Below are 17,214 nucleotides of genomic sequence, written 5' to 3'. Positions count from 1 at the left end.
AATTTACAAATGCTTTGTATTTCAGAAGTTTACTTGTGAATGGATTGTTGGAAATTTAGAACCTATTTTCCCTGGAAAACAGTTTATCAAGTGACTGTTGAGCGTTTATTATAGTCTAAGAATGTATTTTACCTGTGCTATAGAAAAACCATTGCTACCTTGAAAAATATAAGAAAGTCAATTCCAATGACGAAACAAAATATAAAATAATTATGTTGGATAAGATATTATTTTTATTCTAAATATGAATGCTTAAAGAAAAGCAAGTTTAATAGGTGGATAGGTATTTGGAAGGATGCTTATGGGTTTTTTGGGTGCTTTCATGAGCTTTCAAGGTTGATTGCACTGTTTTTGAGATCTAATCTGACATTGAAATCAGTGATTTCTCTTTTTCTTGCTACAAGAATATTTCTGGCCATTGAGTTCATACTTAGCCATTCCTAAGGGTCTAGCCCAGTGTGTGGAACATAGTAGGTACCTGATAATAGTTATTGCATGAGGACTAAACTGTTTCTTTGGTTCACAGAAATTGAAATGAGTTATTTTCCAAGATATCCAATAAAGGAAAGAGGCTTAGGGGCACATGTTTTTCCTCATGAGAAAGAGATGGCCTGACAAGAATTGATTGAATTGTGAGATGTGAACCAAGCAAAAGTAAGATAGAATAGGTCTAACTCTGAAGAGAACAAGAAAAGACCATGGTATAACTTGGTTGCTGCCTTGAATGAGTAGGAATGGTGATGAGGGGAGGCAATTTACAAGGCACATGGGACATTCTAAAGTCAGGTGTCAACTTTAACTCAGAAGGATTATGTATTTGCAGATGTTTACTAGGACCCATATGAAGAAATGTGACTTATTTGGAAAACTTGTCTTGGGTCTATCCAAATTAACTTTACTGGTCCTAAAAGTCTCTCTGAATTGCCAGTATATGAAATTTAAAAGTCAGTAATGCAATATACTTATGTAATGAAATAATAATGAAATAAACAATACAGTAGATGCAGGTTTCGGTTATCTTGGATGATTTGTAATGGCATAAAAACTCTTCCATTTGATCAAGAAATACTTTCTTTCGTCTATTGTAAATCTTATGTAAAAAGTAATGATTTTGAGTAGTCCTAAATGGTATATAATAGGTTCTTAACAAGTATTTACTGAATGGATAAAGGTAGATTTGGACAATTTTCCATTTCTGGGATATATATATATGACTGTGTTTACATGCACATATATATTCATAATGTGGCTTAAAGATTATATTTAGCTGATAGTCACATAACAAAAATAATCTATTAAAACTATATTAGCATGTCTATTAATTATAGTCAAAGTTGGTATTTCACTAATTAGTTTAAACAGAGATCTTTACTGCTTATAAGTGAGATAATATACTTTCCAGTTTTGTGACTTAAATGTCTCAAATTTCTAGCAGAAACTCATATAGTCCCTTCCAATTTTGGAAGGATGAAAGATTATATCAAATTACTCAGCCAGAAAAACGGAATCAACTTTGAACAGCTTGGGATAACAGATAACTTTAGCAAAATCACTTTCATCTCTACTCTCTCATGTTAATGTTTTTATAGATTGACAGGTCGTAGACAGGCACAGGGCTTATTGAAGCCATGAAATAGTTGTATTTCACACTATTTGTATAAACCATGTCTTAATATCAATAAGAGTATCTAACCAAAATTTGTTATGTGTAATATGTATGTGCTTACAAGAAAGAATGAAAAATGAATTATGAGTTTCCCTTGATAATTCTATTTTTTAAAGAGTAACCATTTGTTAATTTCAGTAAGCTCTAATGCTTTAATGATAGATACCAGTTTTTGAGAATACTGACTTTGGTTCAGATCTCTGCTATAAATTGAGTTTGTAAAATTCTAATATAAAATTTTCAATCATTGACAATTACTAATAGCTAATAAAGGTAGAAAATTTTAGCTCTGAAAAATGACTGGAGCTGTCAACAGAAACATCTGTGTAAACCTAATGAATAAAGTTACTAGTTTTTTTTTGGAACTACAATAGCCTAGTAGGATCCTTAGATAATAAATGTAGTAGTAGTTGTATATATTCCTAACTTTATATGTTAATTATTTTAAAAAATATATTTCAGTGTTACTGTACATTAGAAATAAAGAGTAATTAACAAGGGACATGAGTTTCTCTTATAAAAGAGCTTTTCTTCTGATGTAAGTCTGACTGAGGCTTCCAGATGAATGGGACTCATAAAAAGCTCCTCACAACTTTTCCATTTCTGTGTAAATTGCCCATTTTTAGAAAGTGCCTCTCCCTCAGATTTGGTTAATAAAACTTATAAAAACAAGTTATTCTTAGTCATTTTGAACTGAAAAAAAGGATTATCAGTGAAAGTCATTATTTGTACTTTATTGTTTCACTCATATCTATAGGTTTTCAAGTACAAAATTCAGTTGTGCTTTGTAATTAGGATGCATATTTTAAAATGGAAAAATTGAAACACAGAAGATACTGATTGGAAGATTCTTTGACATATATAATATGGTTCATAATGATATGGTATTATTACATATATAATGATATGCTTTGTAACTTAACCATCTCTGTGAAGGCAATTCTAAACTATGTTTTTTGGGGGAGAGTCTTCTTGGATACAGTAGCAAATACAGTACAACTTTAAGGTGCACGTTTTCGTTTTAAGATTTTCATATAATCAAATGCACCCATTTTAGGAGGACGGTTCAATTAGTATTGACATAGGTATGTACTCATGTTACCGCCATCCCATTTAATTTTTAAAAATGAATCTTACAGGCACAATTATTTGCCATGTACATTTGATTTCATTTCTTTCTGTCTGTGAATCCTATTTGGAATACAGATAAAAGAATAGTATCCCTGAACTTTTCTGAATTTTTTTTTTTGGGATGGAATCTCGCTCTATCACCCAGGCTGGAGTGCAGTGGTGCGATCTTGGCTCACTGCAACCTCCGCCTTCTGGGTTCAAGTGATTCTCCTGCCACACCCTCCTGAGTAGCTGGGATTACAGGCACCTGCCAACATACCCAGCTAATTTTTGTATTTTAGTAGAGACAAGGTTTCACCCTGTTGGCCAGGCTGGTCTCGATCTCCTGACCTCATGTGATCCACCCACCTCAGCCTCCCAAAGTGCTGGGATTACAGGCGTGAGCCACCGCGCCTGGCCCTGAATTTTTTTTTTTTTATGTGGTGGTAGGTTTATTTTAAGTTTTTTAGTTTAACAGAAGGTGCCTGTGCCTTAAGTTAAATTAACAAGCTCTTAAGAAATCATTTTGGAAATGTTCCTGTCTAACTCATTGTTGATTGTAAAATAAACTTATATGAGGAAAAGAAGGTTTATTTTTTAGTTGACTTTCTTAAAATGAGTTAGCAGTTTGGTTATACCTCTGGAAATGTTGAGACATCTCTTTTGGCTTCAGATATAAATTTCCCACTCCCTTCAGTTTTCCTGGGAAACCTTTGACATTCAAAACGTTATTTTTTTAAGTTTTTTTTTTTGTTTTTTGTTTTTTGTTTTTTTTTTTAGACTGAGTTTCACTGTGTTGCCCAGGCTGGAGTGCAGTGGTACAAACATGGCTCACTGCAGCCTTGACCTCCCAAAGTGTTAGAATTACAGGTGTGAGCTACCACACCTGGCCTCAAATTATTATTGAATAGCATAGTTGGAGATTAGATATTAGACATTTTTCCCTTTGAAATATTTTAAGTGGGATAACAACAAGGGCATTTAATGCTCCAGGTGGCTGTTCCCCTCTTCCCCTAGGTCCTTTCCTATCCCCCCACCCCCCGCCAACTCTCCTTTCCATTTATGTCACTGAACATATTCAGATGACTCACTTGAGTGGTTGATTTTGGGCCATCTTCAATGGTGCTCACACACAAGTTAGGAATATGAAATATTTTACTGTGTATTAGGAAAGAGAATGCTGCCAAAATCTACTACAAAATCTACAGGGTGTGAGTTCCCTGGGAGCAGAGTTGGATGGTCTTTTTTGGCTTTCTCTCCAGAATCTAAGCCAAGTACTACTCTTTATGAAACTTTATAGCCAAAGAAATCATGTTTGAATAATGCTTTGAAAAGACATGACAGGCCAGGCGTGGTGGCTCATGCCTGTAATCCCAGTACTTTGAGAGGCCGAGGCAGGCGGATCACGAGGTCAGGAGTTCGAGACCAGCCTGGCCAACATGGTAAAACCCCGTTTCTACTAAAATACAAAAATAGCCGAGTGTGGTGGTGAGTGCCTGTAATCCCAGCTACTCAGGAGGCTGAGGCAGGAGAATCGCTTGAACCCGGGGGCAGAGGTTGCAGTAAGCCGATATCATGCCATTGCACTCCAGCCTGGGCAATAGAGTGAGACTCCGTCTCAGAAAAAAAAAAAAAAAGAAGAAAAGAAAAGACAAGACATGACAATCAGATATTCCACAGTTTGAACTTAAAAAAAGTTTATTTGTTTATTCATTCAAAATACCATTTAAGAGAGGCATTTCTACTATAAAAGCATTTGCATGATCTATTATACAAGCTTTGGAAAAAGCAGAACATTTGAAAAAAAAGGAAATTAAGCATCCACAAGCAAACTACACTACTTGGAGGCAATCACTGTTAACATTTCAAAATTATTTTTTCTATGCATAGGTTTTGTGTGTTTGTGGTTTTGTTTGCTTTACATAGTTGTAGTTATGCTCCATAATTTGGGATGTTGTTTTTAACATTGACATTTCCATTCTATTTCACATTCTTTGGAAATATTTTCCTAGACATATTTCATCAAATTTAATAAGTCACTGGTTGTAAGACATATGGTTACTTTATGTACAACTGAGAAAGAAAAGAACCTGCCTGTTAGTATAAGGCACCAGCAATTGTAAGACACACCTAAGCTTTGAAGATGTTAAAATGTAAAATAATTGTAAAATGTTTAAAAGTTTAAAAAATCTGTGACATATGCTAATGTTCCATCAACTGGGCATATCACAATTTAATTATTTCCCTCTGTTAGATTAGATATTTCTCAGTTTTTTATGATAAAAAATTGCAGTAAACATTTTTGCATATAAAGATAATCCCTTATTTTAGTTTATTTTCCTAGGACAGATTACCAGAAATGGAATTACTATAAAGCCAGAGGTTGTGAACATTTTAAGGTTCTAGATTCATATTTGCCAAATTATTGTCTAATTTATATCCGCACCAGTAAGAAATGAGAGCCTGTTGCACAATACCATCATTAGAATTGAGTTTGTCAAAACAACAAAAAACTTAGTAACATAATGAACAAAATAGTCTTTCACTTTGAGTTTGCATTTTTTTTATTATAGAGAATGGTTAAACATTTACTAGTATGTTCATTAACTATAATTCCTCATTTATGGTTTTCACTTATCTGTATGTTTCCTTAATGATTTTCTTAATTGTCTTAAAGAGATCTTTTGTAATGATATTAGCCCTCCATCTTTCAGATTCATATCACAGAATTCTCTAGTTTGTTGTTTGCCTGTAATTTTTTTTTATTATTTATCTATAGAAATTCAAATTTTTATATTTGTGGCATATTTGTATTAACTTTGATTTGTTGGTCTTTTTCTTTGAAATTTATCACTTCTAAAATTAGAGAAACTATTTCACATCCAGAAATTTGAAAGTCACTTATATTAACATCTATATCTGGGCTGTATTGTTCATTGATGTGTTTGTTTCTTGTGCTATTACTGTGTTACAGTACTTTATAACACTTTTCATTTCATTTCCTCCTAAGTAATTTTCCTTTTTAAAGTTTGTTATTCTTGCTTATTTAGTATTCTTGACTAAATTTAGATACCAAAAAATTTTTTTTGGACATTTGATTGGAACTGTATCAAACTGTGAACTTTAAGAATAACTGACATTTAAATAATATTTATTCTGTCTATTCAAGAACAAAATAGGGTGTGTTTTTTTAACCTCAGATCTTTCCTGTCTTAATTATGTAGGCTTTCTCCACAGTCTCTTTATTATTTCAGAAAAAAGAAATGTGCTTATTATAAATAATGCAGAAAAATACCTACATGAAGAAAGTTAAACCATCACAAATCTCATAATTTAGATAATATCATTAAGATTAGCTAAGCCACATTCTAGAATCATTCTGGCTAGCTAGCTGATTAAAAGGATGGCTAGCTGAAGGGATGAATAGATAAATAGACACATACATCTATAAGTACATCTTCTATTCTCTGTTTTGTTAGTTTTCTATTTCAGGAAGAGTAATTAACCTATTTTCGAAATTAAGGTTTTGTAGTTTTTTAAAATACAGATCTGGTGTAGATTTTGTGTATATTTAGTTGGCAGTATGAACAAAATAACGCTTTTCATTATGTTTTCTGACTGGCAATTTCTTATATGTGAGAGCTGTATGTATATTTATCATGTATTTGACTACTTCACCTAACTTCTACCAATTTCGGTTGTTCATATTTTTATGTATATAATCATATTGTCTGTTAATTACAATTTTGTCACATCCTTCCCAAATTTTATAGCATTTATTTGTGTTTTATATTTTAATGCATTGACCACAACATATGGCAATGATAGTGTGATTGTGATGACCTTTGTTTTATACCTCCTTTTAGTAAGTATGCCTCCATTAACCATTATTTTGTAAATTGATCTAAGATTTGTATCTCTCCTGGTTTTAATTTTATTAGATACCTTTTTCAGATGCCACTGAGATAATTTTTATTTGACTTATTGATATAATTTATTATATTCATCAATTTTCTATTATTAAAAACCTGGTTTGATATTTTATCTTGTAAACACAGCCTTTGATTTTTGTTGGCCAGAATTTTACTTAGGGTCTATATTGAACATATTTAAACTGAAAATAATTTAGATCACTTTCCCAGTAGCTCCTGTTCTCATTTCTGTCAGTAGCTATCTTTTATCTCTTTCCCTACCAGACTTCTCTGTTTTTTGTTTTGTTTTGTTTTGAGACAGAGTCTCACTCTGTCGCCCAGCCTGGAGTACAGTGGCACAATCTCGGCACACTGCAACCTCTGCCTCCCAGATTCCAGTGATTCTCCTGCCTCAGCCTCCCGAGTAGCTGGGATTACAGGCGCGCACCACCATGCCCAGCTAATTTCTTTTTTTTTGTATTTTTAGTTGAGATGGGTTTCACCATATTGGCCAGGCTGGTCTCAAACTCCTGACCTTGTGATCTGCCCACCTCAGCCTCCCAGAGTGCTGGGATTACAGGCGTGAGCTACCACACCTGGCCCAGACTCCTGTGTTTTCTGTCTTTCAAGCAATGACTTCCTTGTTCTACCTAGAGAATATTAAGGTCACCAAATTAAAACTATTTAATATAGCCTTTATTGTACCTAATATACATATGAAATAGTGTTAAATTTGTAAGGGTAATTGACTTTATATGTGTGATTATTTCTATTACATACACTGTATATGTAGTATAATAACCTCTATATATTCTGTTCGTGACAACTAAATACATATATTAAATACTCTATATGTGTGTGTGTGTGTATAATTTGTCATGAACTCTGCATTTCCTATATTCATGTTGTAATATTGCTTGATATATATTTATGCATCCTTTTATTCTGAACATTTTTGTGTCATTTTGTTTCTATTATGGCTCTTGCAGAATTCAGAGCAGAAATGTGTGTGTGTGTGTGTGTGTGTGTGTGTGTGTGTGTGTGTGTGAACCCAATTTGAGAGTTTGAGAGTCTTGGTTTTTTAGTAGTAGAATTTAACACATTTGTATGTATTGTAATTATTGGTTGCTCTTATTCCATCTATATTTTGTATATTCTCTGATTACTATTTGTTTATGCTTTCCTTTTCATTCCTGATTCTTGCTGATTTGGTCAAATTATTTTTGTTCCTGTTTTCCTCCTCCTGGTGGTTGCATCCTACTTCCATTATTCTAATATTCATCATTAAATGTTTAATAAACAATTCAAGAGACAGGTTTATCTTAATTTGTCTATGATGTGATTATAGAAAACCCAGAGACTTAAATTACTTTGGCATGACAAACACATATAAATTTTTTTATGATTTAATCATTATTTATATCCTTTTCCTTGAACAAAGTCTATAAAAGAATTTTAGTTGTATTTTTCTAGGTGGTTGGATTTTTTAAAAAACATTTTACGTCTATCAAAATACTTCAGGAATACATTTTTAGCAGTCATATTAAGCGTCACAGACACATTATCAACCTTTACTTAGATTTAGCCACATATTTTATTGGTTTCTTTGCTCAACTGCTTACTTTTCAACTGTTTTCTCATTTTTCTGTTTCTCCTCCATCTTCCTTTCTCTTCCCCCTACTCGTTCACTATCTTCGTCCTTAAGTAATTTTTGTTTGCCCTCACATCTGCTTAATTCGTAAAGTATAGAATTCTAGGTGAAAAATCTTTTTCCCTGGAAATTATGTAAACAGTGTTTCACTGCCTTCTGTCATTTGGTGTGAAGTTACTAATCCTGATTCCACTCTGACAGTCTGGTTCTTAGGTGCCACTCTAGATTTTTCCCCTTTATGGAAGTTTGTGGGATTTCTCTTTAGAGTTCAGAAATTTCACAGTGTATCTTGGAGTAGGCTTTTTTGCATTCCCTCTCTGTGATAACCATTAGTTTACTTAAATCTGAAGACATGTTCAGTTCTAGGAATTTTGCTTCCTTTTTATTTGTTGATGTATTTGTTACTCTCTCATCAGTTATCTCTGTTTTTTTCTTTTCCTTTAAGAATTTATATTCAATCAATATTGGCTCTCCAGCTCTACCCTGTATATTTCCAACTTTTCTCTGAATTAGTTCTTTGCTTTTCGTTGTATTTTACTCTTCATTCCAGATTTCCATGGCTTGGTCTTTAAATTGTGGATTTGTTTTTCAATTCTATACCCTTCTACCAATCAGCTATTCTATTGCATTGCATGTTCTTAGTTCCAAGAATGTTTTCTCACTCATTATTTACTTCTTTTTCATAGTAGCCTGTTCTTATTTTATGGATGTGATAGCATAGCATATCTTTTGGGTATATAAATATAATATAATTTTTACCATTCCCCGCAGGGTTTGCTCTATTTATTTTTATATTTCTCTTTTATATTCTTGATTTTCATCAAACACCTCATGATTCTTGCATGTGATTTATATTTATTAGCGAGGGACTGTACTAGTTGGTATTGGCAGCTGGTATGACTTTCTTCAGCCACCTTAAAGAACTGGGCAAAGTAGCTGGGCACAGTGGCTCACGCCTGTTATCCCAGGATTTTGTAAGGCTGAGGTGGGAGGATCACTTAAGGTCAGGAGTTTGAGGCTACAGTAAGCTGTGACTGTGCCACTGCACTCCAGCCTAGGTGACAGCAAGAACTTGTCTCTAAAATTTTTTTTTTAATATGAAATGGGCAAAGTATAGAATTAGGAAATGTGCAGAATAAGAAAGTGAAAAAACTAGTATGGGTCAGGTGTGGTGGCTCACAACTATAACCCCAACACTTTGGGAGGCCAAGGTGAGAGGATCACTTAAACTCAGGAGTTTGAGACCAGCCTGGGCAACATACAGAGACCACATCTCTACATAAAATTAAAATTAGCCAGGAGTTCGAGGCCAGCCTGGGTAACATGGCAAAACCCGTCTCTACTAAAAATACAAAAATTAACCGGACGTGGTGGCACATGCCTATGGTCCCAGCTACTTGGGAGGCTGAGGTGGGAAGATTGCTTGAACCCAACAGGCCAAGACTGCAGCAAGCGGTTATCACACCACTGCACTCCAACCATAATAGGACAATCTTTTACAGCTGTCATACTGGCGAAATTTTTAAATTCTGACAGGTCCAAATGTTAGGAAGGATGGGCAATAACTGTAACTCACACTACACAGCTGTGAAAGTATAAACTGGAATTAACAACTTGAGAAAGCAATTTGGCTATATTGAATGAAGATGGCCATACCTTTTGTCTCTGCTTTGAATCTATTTTAAAGCAGTGTTTTGTTTTTTGAGACAGAGTCTTGTTTTGTCACCCAGGCTGGAGTGCAGTGGCGCGATCTCAGCTCACTGAAACCTCTGCCCCCTGGGTTCAAGCGATTCTCGTGCCTCAGCCTCTTGAGTAGCTGGGATTATAGGTGCCTGCCACCACACCCAGCTAATTTTTGTATTTTTTGTGGAGACGGGGTTTCCCCAGTTGGCCAGGCTGGTCTTGAACTCCTGGACTCAAGTGATCCACCCATCTTGGCCTCCCAAAGTGTTGGGATTACAGGCCTGAGCCACCGCACCCAGCCTGTACTACATTTTTTATCTGTTTATCTTTTGATGGACACTTAGGATGGTTCCATGTCTTGGCTATTGTGAATAAGGTTGCAATGAATACGGAAGTGCAGATATTTCCTTGACATACTGATTTCAGTTCCTTTGGATATATACCCAGAAGTGGGATTACTGGATCGTGTGGTAGTTCTATTTTTATTTTTTGCATATCTTGCACACTGTTTCTTATAGTGGCTGTACTAATTCACCTTCCCACCAACAGTGTACAAGAGTTCCCTTTTGTCAGCATTCTCATCAACACTTTCCTTTCTTCTTTTTTATTTTGATTGGCTGTGTCGCAATCTATTTACTAGCCAGTTGCTGCATCCAGGACAGGGAATACTCTGGCCAAACCTGGGTCATGTTCCCCCCATTTCGGTGGGGTGAGGTGATGTGGGAAGTAGGGCAGACACATCTATCACCAGAAGAAATCTGGACCAAATAGCTACCAGACGTTTTCTTCCTTTTCTTTTACTTCTCTGATTGAGTTATTTCCACTTCTATCATTATTTCCATCCGTCTTTTCTTGGGGATTTTTGGGGCAGTTTCCTTTTTAACTTCTTTAGTTGAATCCTTATTTATTTTTATTCCTATATGAATGAGTTATAATTGTAGATTCTCACCCTCCCACATGTTCTGCCAACAATATAAAGGCTCCTTTTCAAGAACGATTTCTGATTTTTTAGCATTAATTTTGTTGAGCTCTTTGTGGGCCTCATTCCATCTCATCTTTTTGTTCCATTTTTGGTAAATATACACTATCTGTTCACACATAAATGATATATTGGCTAAGGATTTAATTATGGGGTTATAGAGTTTCCTTATCAGAACTCTAGGTTTTCTCCATGGCCTTCGGGCATTTGGTTCATGGAAGTCCAAAACCAACCTGATTTTTATGCTTTCATTTATTTGTTTTTTTAAGGTCATTTTGTTGGAATGTGATTTGAGAAGGAAATGTTTATTTTAAAAGCTGCAAGACACTGAATGTTGGGTCTTATCATGAATCTTAACCAGAAAAATATTTCGAATGATCAAGTTGAGATTGTTTTTCTGTTTATGCTGTTATATCTTTGATTCTGTTCCATTTTGAATTCCTTTGCTGTTTTTGGCTTCCTATCCTCCCTCTCCATTGTCGTAACACCCGTTTGTTAGGGGATAACACTCCATTTTCTTCACATTGCTGTAAAATACCTATATAGATATAAAGATATGTATTGATACACACTCTATATCTTTTCTTCATCATTTTAGTTTTTTCGACCTTTTCTCGCCTTCTGGGAAAATTTTGCATGTGTTTGTGTCTCTCAATACATCGTGAGCCCTTTGAGGCTTCTTTGTTTCATATTTCCTTGTTCAGTGCCTAGTACATTATAAGTCCTCAGTAAATACTTTTTGAATGAATACATGCAGACTAACTAATTTTGTACCTTGAAGTTGCCCCAGATCCATTTTCTGTATTGTTATTCTGCTCTATGCAGTTTGGGATTCCCAGTCTGCATCTTGGGCATGTGTGTGTTTATGTGTGCATATGTATGTGTATTTTCAGTCTTTTACCTTGGCCAGCTCTTTTTTTTTGTCTAAAAGCTTTTTGTCACCTTTTCTTCTTTTCTTAAATTTATGTCTGTTCTAGCTTTATAGAGAATTAATTTCAGAAGCAACCTTTCTTGCCCAAGTCTGCAGGGCATTTATTTCCTTTTCTTGTGTTCCTTTAATAATAATAATAATAAGCAACCTATTTGTTGTTTATTCTGCTTACTGACTCCTGGAAGAGGAAAAGTATAACAGGGCCATTGTCAGTCCACTAACATTTCTGTGCTGCGTGGTCTGCTGTCAGCATTAATACTGAGGGCAGGTTGATGTGCGTGGTCTCAACACAGTTTTCAGTGCCTAGGAGGCATTTATCTAGTGTCAGTCTTCTGGACTAACATGCGTCTTTTCCTGTCCCCACTGCCTGCTTTGCTGAAATAGTAAGTATGTTCTTAAAACTCTGAGGTAGACTTTATGGAAAAATTACTCTCCCACCACCTTATCCCCACAAGGCACCATTGTCAGGCCTCTCCATTCCTTTTGTTCCCACCTTAAGCACTTTATCTTTGGCTTTTTCTTGATCATGATAGGATACTGGGGGTTAAAGACTCAGAATGGGTGTGGAACAGTGGTGAATAACCTAGAGCCCTGATGCTCAATCTTACTCTAAGAACAACTTCGTTTTACAGATAGAACAAATGACACCTAGAAGGGGGTGATTAACTTGTTCTGAATCATCAGTAGATCAGTTACCAATCAAGTAGAGGGAGTTTAAGTGTCTTGTGTTTGTGTAGAAGGTTTGAGTGCTACTTGGCTCATTGCTTAAATCACCACCAGTGGGCTAAATGATGTGATTGGAGTAGATGCATATATAGTGACCAGCATGGTCGCCCAGAGTGTGAGAAAGGCAGCCTTGAGTTTCCAGGTGATGGAGGAGGTGTTTAGTCTGGGAGTGGGGGAGGTGTTTAGTCTGGTAGTGGGGAGGTGTTTAGTCTGGGAATGGAGTGGGGCTGGCCATGGTCTGAGAAGAACTGGGGGAGGCAGGAGAGTTCTGCCTTAATTTGCAGGGGGTCTGGGTGCTGGAACTCAAGCATAGTTTAAGAGCATGAGTTTTGATTTCCTTCAAAATATGGATCCCAAAATTGAAGAATAATGATCAGATGAAATTTTAAAACATTGTTAAACTAATCTTATATTATACTTATTATAATAAGTATGTATAGTAAAATATGAAAATAATTTTTAAAGGAGGTTGTATTAAGACAGTATACTGTGTGTTATTTCCACATTGTATAACCCCATTGCCCCTAAAATATTTGCTTTTTCCACTTAATAATAAGCTTCAAAGAACAGGGATTGTGTTTTTCTTGTTCGTGGCTCTATCCCTAGTATTTAGCAAAGTGCCTGTGCTCAGTAATTACTCAGATTATTTATTCAATGAATAAATGAACAAACCCACCATCAGATAAAAAGGGGAGACAGTGAATCAGAAAATGTTAGCTAATCACCAGATTGACATGGAATCCCTGAAAACGTTTTTAATTTAAGTAAATTAGCATTAGCTCGTTACAGTGAGAACCAAGCAGAGTAATAATGGACAAAAAAATCATATCATATCTATGATACCATGTCATAATTTGTACTCTGTTTTGATGTCAGGGAGTATTTAAAATTCCTACAGTTATATATCTTTCCCTTAGTGCTGTAGAACTACAGGGAGAAAGACAGCAATTACAGCCATACCTTATTTTATTGTGTTTCACCTTTATTGTGCTTTGAAGACACTGTGTTTTTGAAAAATTGAAGGTTTATGGCAACCCTGCATTGAGGAAGTCTATTGGTGCCATTTTTTTTTCAACATCATGTGCTCACTTTGTATCTCTGGAAACATTTTGTTAATTCTCACAATATTTCAAACTTTTTCATTGTTAGTGCATATGTTATGGTGATCTGTGATCAGTGATCTCTGATGTTACTATTGTAATTGTTTTCGGACACCACAAACTGTGCCCATAATCGATAAATGTTGCATGTGTTCTGAGTGCCCCATCGACTGGCCGTTCCCCTGTCTCACTTTCCTCAGGCCTCCCTGTTCCCTGAGATACAACAATACTGAAATTAGGCTGGCTCATAACCCTGTAAGTGGCCTCTATGTGTTCAAGGAAAAGGAAGAGTCACATATCGCTCACTTTAAATCAAAAGGTGGAAAAATGATTAGTCTTACTGAGGAAGGCATATCCAGAGCTGAGGTAGGCTGAAAGCTAGGCCTTTTGCATCAGTAAGCTAGCCAAGTTGTGGATGCAAAGGAAAAGTTCTTGAAGAAAATGAAAAGTGCTACTCCAGTGAAAACACAAATAATAAGAAAACAAAACAGCTAATTGTTATTACGAAGAAAGTTTCAGTGGTCTGGATAGAAGATCAAACCAGACACACATTCCCTTTAGCCTAGTCCAGAGCAAGGCCCCAACACTCTTCAGTTCTGTAAAAGCTGAGAGAGGTAAGGAAGATGCAGAAGAAAAGTCTGAAGCTAAAAGAGGTTGCTCCATGAGGTTTAAAGAAAGAAGCCATCTCCAGAACATAAAAGTGCAGGGGAAAGCAGCAAGTGCTATTTATAGAAGCTGCAGCAAGTTATCCAGAAGATCTAGCTGAGATCGTTGGTGAGGGTGGCCACACAAAACAACAGATTTTCAGAGTAGGTGGGACACGCTTGTATTGGAAGAAGATGCCATCTAGGATTTTCATAGCTAGAAAGGAGGAGTCAATGCCTGGCTTTAAAGACAAGCTGACTCTCTAGTTAGGAGCTAATGCAGCTGGTAACTTGAAGTAGAAGCTAATACTCATTTCCCATTCCAAAATCCCTTGGGCTTTTAAGAATTATGCTAAATCTATTTGGCCTGTGCTCTATAAATGGAACAACAAAGCCTAGATGACAGCATAGTTTACTGAATATTTTAAGCCTTCGGTTGAGACCCACTGCTCAGAATAAAATATTCCTTTGAAAATATTACTGCTCATTGACAATGCACCTCATCATCCAAAAGCTCGGATGGAGGTTTACAAGGAGATTAATGTTGTTTTCATGCCTGTTAACATCCATTCTGTAGCCCATGGACAAAGGAGTAATTTAGACTTTCCAGACTTGTTAAAGAAATACATTTCATATGTTCATATTGTTCTAATAAAAGTTAAAAAAACAAACAAAAGAAATACATTTCATAAGATGCAAGCTGCCATAGATAGTGATTCCTCTAATGGATCTGGGCAAACTTAATAGAAAAACCTACTGTAAAATATTCGCCATTCTAGATGCCATTAAGAACATTTGTGATTCATGGGAGGAGGTCAAAATATCAACATTTTCAGGAGTTCAGAAGAAGTTGGTTCTAACTCTCATGGATAACTTTGAGGGGTTCAAGACTTCAGTGGAGGAAGTAACTGCCGATATAGTGGAAATAACAAGGAACAAGAATTAAGAATAGAGCCTGAAGATGTGACTGAATTGCTGCAATCTCATGATAAAACTTGAACAGGTGAAGAATGTTGCTTCTATGGATGAGCAAAGAAAGTGGTTTCTTAAGATGGAATCTACTCCTGCTGAAGATGAAATGACAACAAGGGATTTAGAATATTACATAAATTTAGCTGATAAAGCAGTGGCAGGTTTCGAGAGGACTGACTTCAATTTTGAAAGCAGTTCTACTGTGAGTAAAATGCTAACAAACTGCATCACATGCTATAGAGAAATCTTCCAGTCAAAGTAGCAAACTTTATTGTCTTCTTTTAAGAAGTCACCACAGCTACTGCATCCTTCAGCAACCAACAACCTGATCAGTCAGCAGCCATCAACATTAATACAAGACTTTCCAACCAGCAAAAAGATTAGGACTCACTGAAGGGTCAGGCAATAAATATTTTTATAAATTAAGTTATACATATTGTTTTCTTAGATATAATACTATTGCACATTTAATAGACTGCAGTATAGCATAAATATAACTTTTATATGTATTAGGAAAAACCAAATACATTTTGTGACTCCCTTTATTGAGAAATTTGCTTTATTGCAATGGTCTGGAACTGAACCTACAGTATCTCCTAGGTATGTCTATACATGAATGCATTTGGCTTCTTTTTAAAATTCTACTTTAATGCAAAATATTTGATCATTGATTATTATGCATTCAGAGGGTAAGTTTATATTTTTTAAAATAGTGGAAAAAAGTATAATTGACTCAAATAGCCAGAAATGTCTAGGACATTTAAGATAGAATCATATCTAAACTACTGTGCCTTTCTCTTTAGTGAAATAATTCATTAACTATGTCATGGAACTTCTTGTAATAATAGCAGCTAAGCACTATAGAATACGTATAGCTAAACATTATAGAATATATTTATTATTATCACTTTCTTTGGTCAAAATATCTAGTTTTACATATCAACTTGGACTCTAAAATTATTTCTTGTATAACCCTTATGTTTCTATTGCAGGAAAGATTTTAAAACTTTGTAAAAAAACTTTCAAGCAAAACTTTAAAAATATCTTTTTAAAAATATCTTATATGTAATTAAATTTGGCATAAAACTTGAAACTCATTTTAATTTGATCACTTGTAATGTTTCAGATTACTGAATTCGTGTTATTGAAAACTTATAAGACGTACTGTTATAAAAATTTAAGCATATTAAGAGTTAAAGTTATAATTTTTGTTGGCTTGTTTGTTTTTAGCATTCCATATTGGAAGAAGAGATTTCTACACATGAAAAAAATGCCTTTGTTTAGTAAATCACACAAAAATCCAGCAGAAATTGTGAAAATCCTAAAAGACAATTTGGCTATTTTGGAAAAGCAAGACAAAAAGACAGACAAGGTAAGAGCTAAAACAGTAACATTATGATTAAAGTACATGCATTGCAATGCCAAAAACCAATGTAAAAGCTTAATGAGGAATTCAAAATATGGTCTGTGATGTGCACATAGAGCCTCTATAAATAGATTTAAGTTGATTTCAGGTTTTATGCAACTGATTATTATTTAGTCTGCTGTGATAAACTTTAGGTTCACTCTCTAGAGACTCTGACCACACTGGATCCCTCTAGACTACACAGCTTAAAGATCTAAAAGGTTATATTGGTGTGTAATGTTACATTTACATGAAAGGTAAAAAGTTTTTATTTAAAGATTGATAGTTTCTGTTACAGTGAATCTCATTTTCATATGGTTTTAAGGTCTTGTTAAGTGGGGCTTCCTCACAGGAATGCTATTTACTCCTTTAAAGGGATATTGAATCCTATATATTCGATTTCTCTCTAAAGTTTATGGCTAGATTCAAGATATCT

General features: G+C 34.9%; 1 protein-coding gene across 16 annotated transcripts in view; it reads left to right on the top strand.

Moving 5' to 3' along the window:
• CAB39L (calcium binding protein 39 like) overlaps positions 1 to 17,214 on the top strand; it is a 135,132-nt gene that overhangs the window by 49,259 nt on the left and 68,659 nt on the right. For all 16 annotated transcript variants that reach the window (XM_058437883.1, XM_032150885.2, XM_032150892.2 and 13 more), the window contains one exon: positions 16,604 to 16,745. In XM_058437883.1, coding sequence (XP_058293866.1) covers positions 16,635 to 16,745 — 111 coding nt within the window. In that variant the 5' untranslated portion in view covers positions 16,604 to 16,634. The remainder of the gene's footprint in view (positions 1 to 16,603; positions 16,746 to 17,214) is intronic.

Source organism: Hylobates moloch, unplaced genomic scaffold (genome assembly GCF_009828535.3).
Source record: "Hylobates moloch isolate HMO894 unplaced genomic scaffold, HMol_V3 SCAFFOLD_4, whole genome shotgun sequence".
NCBI lineage: Eukaryota > Metazoa > Chordata > Mammalia > Primates > Hylobatidae > Hylobates > Hylobates moloch.
Note: the sequence above shows the minus strand (reverse complement) of the source record. Positions and strands in the feature narration are given on the sequence as shown.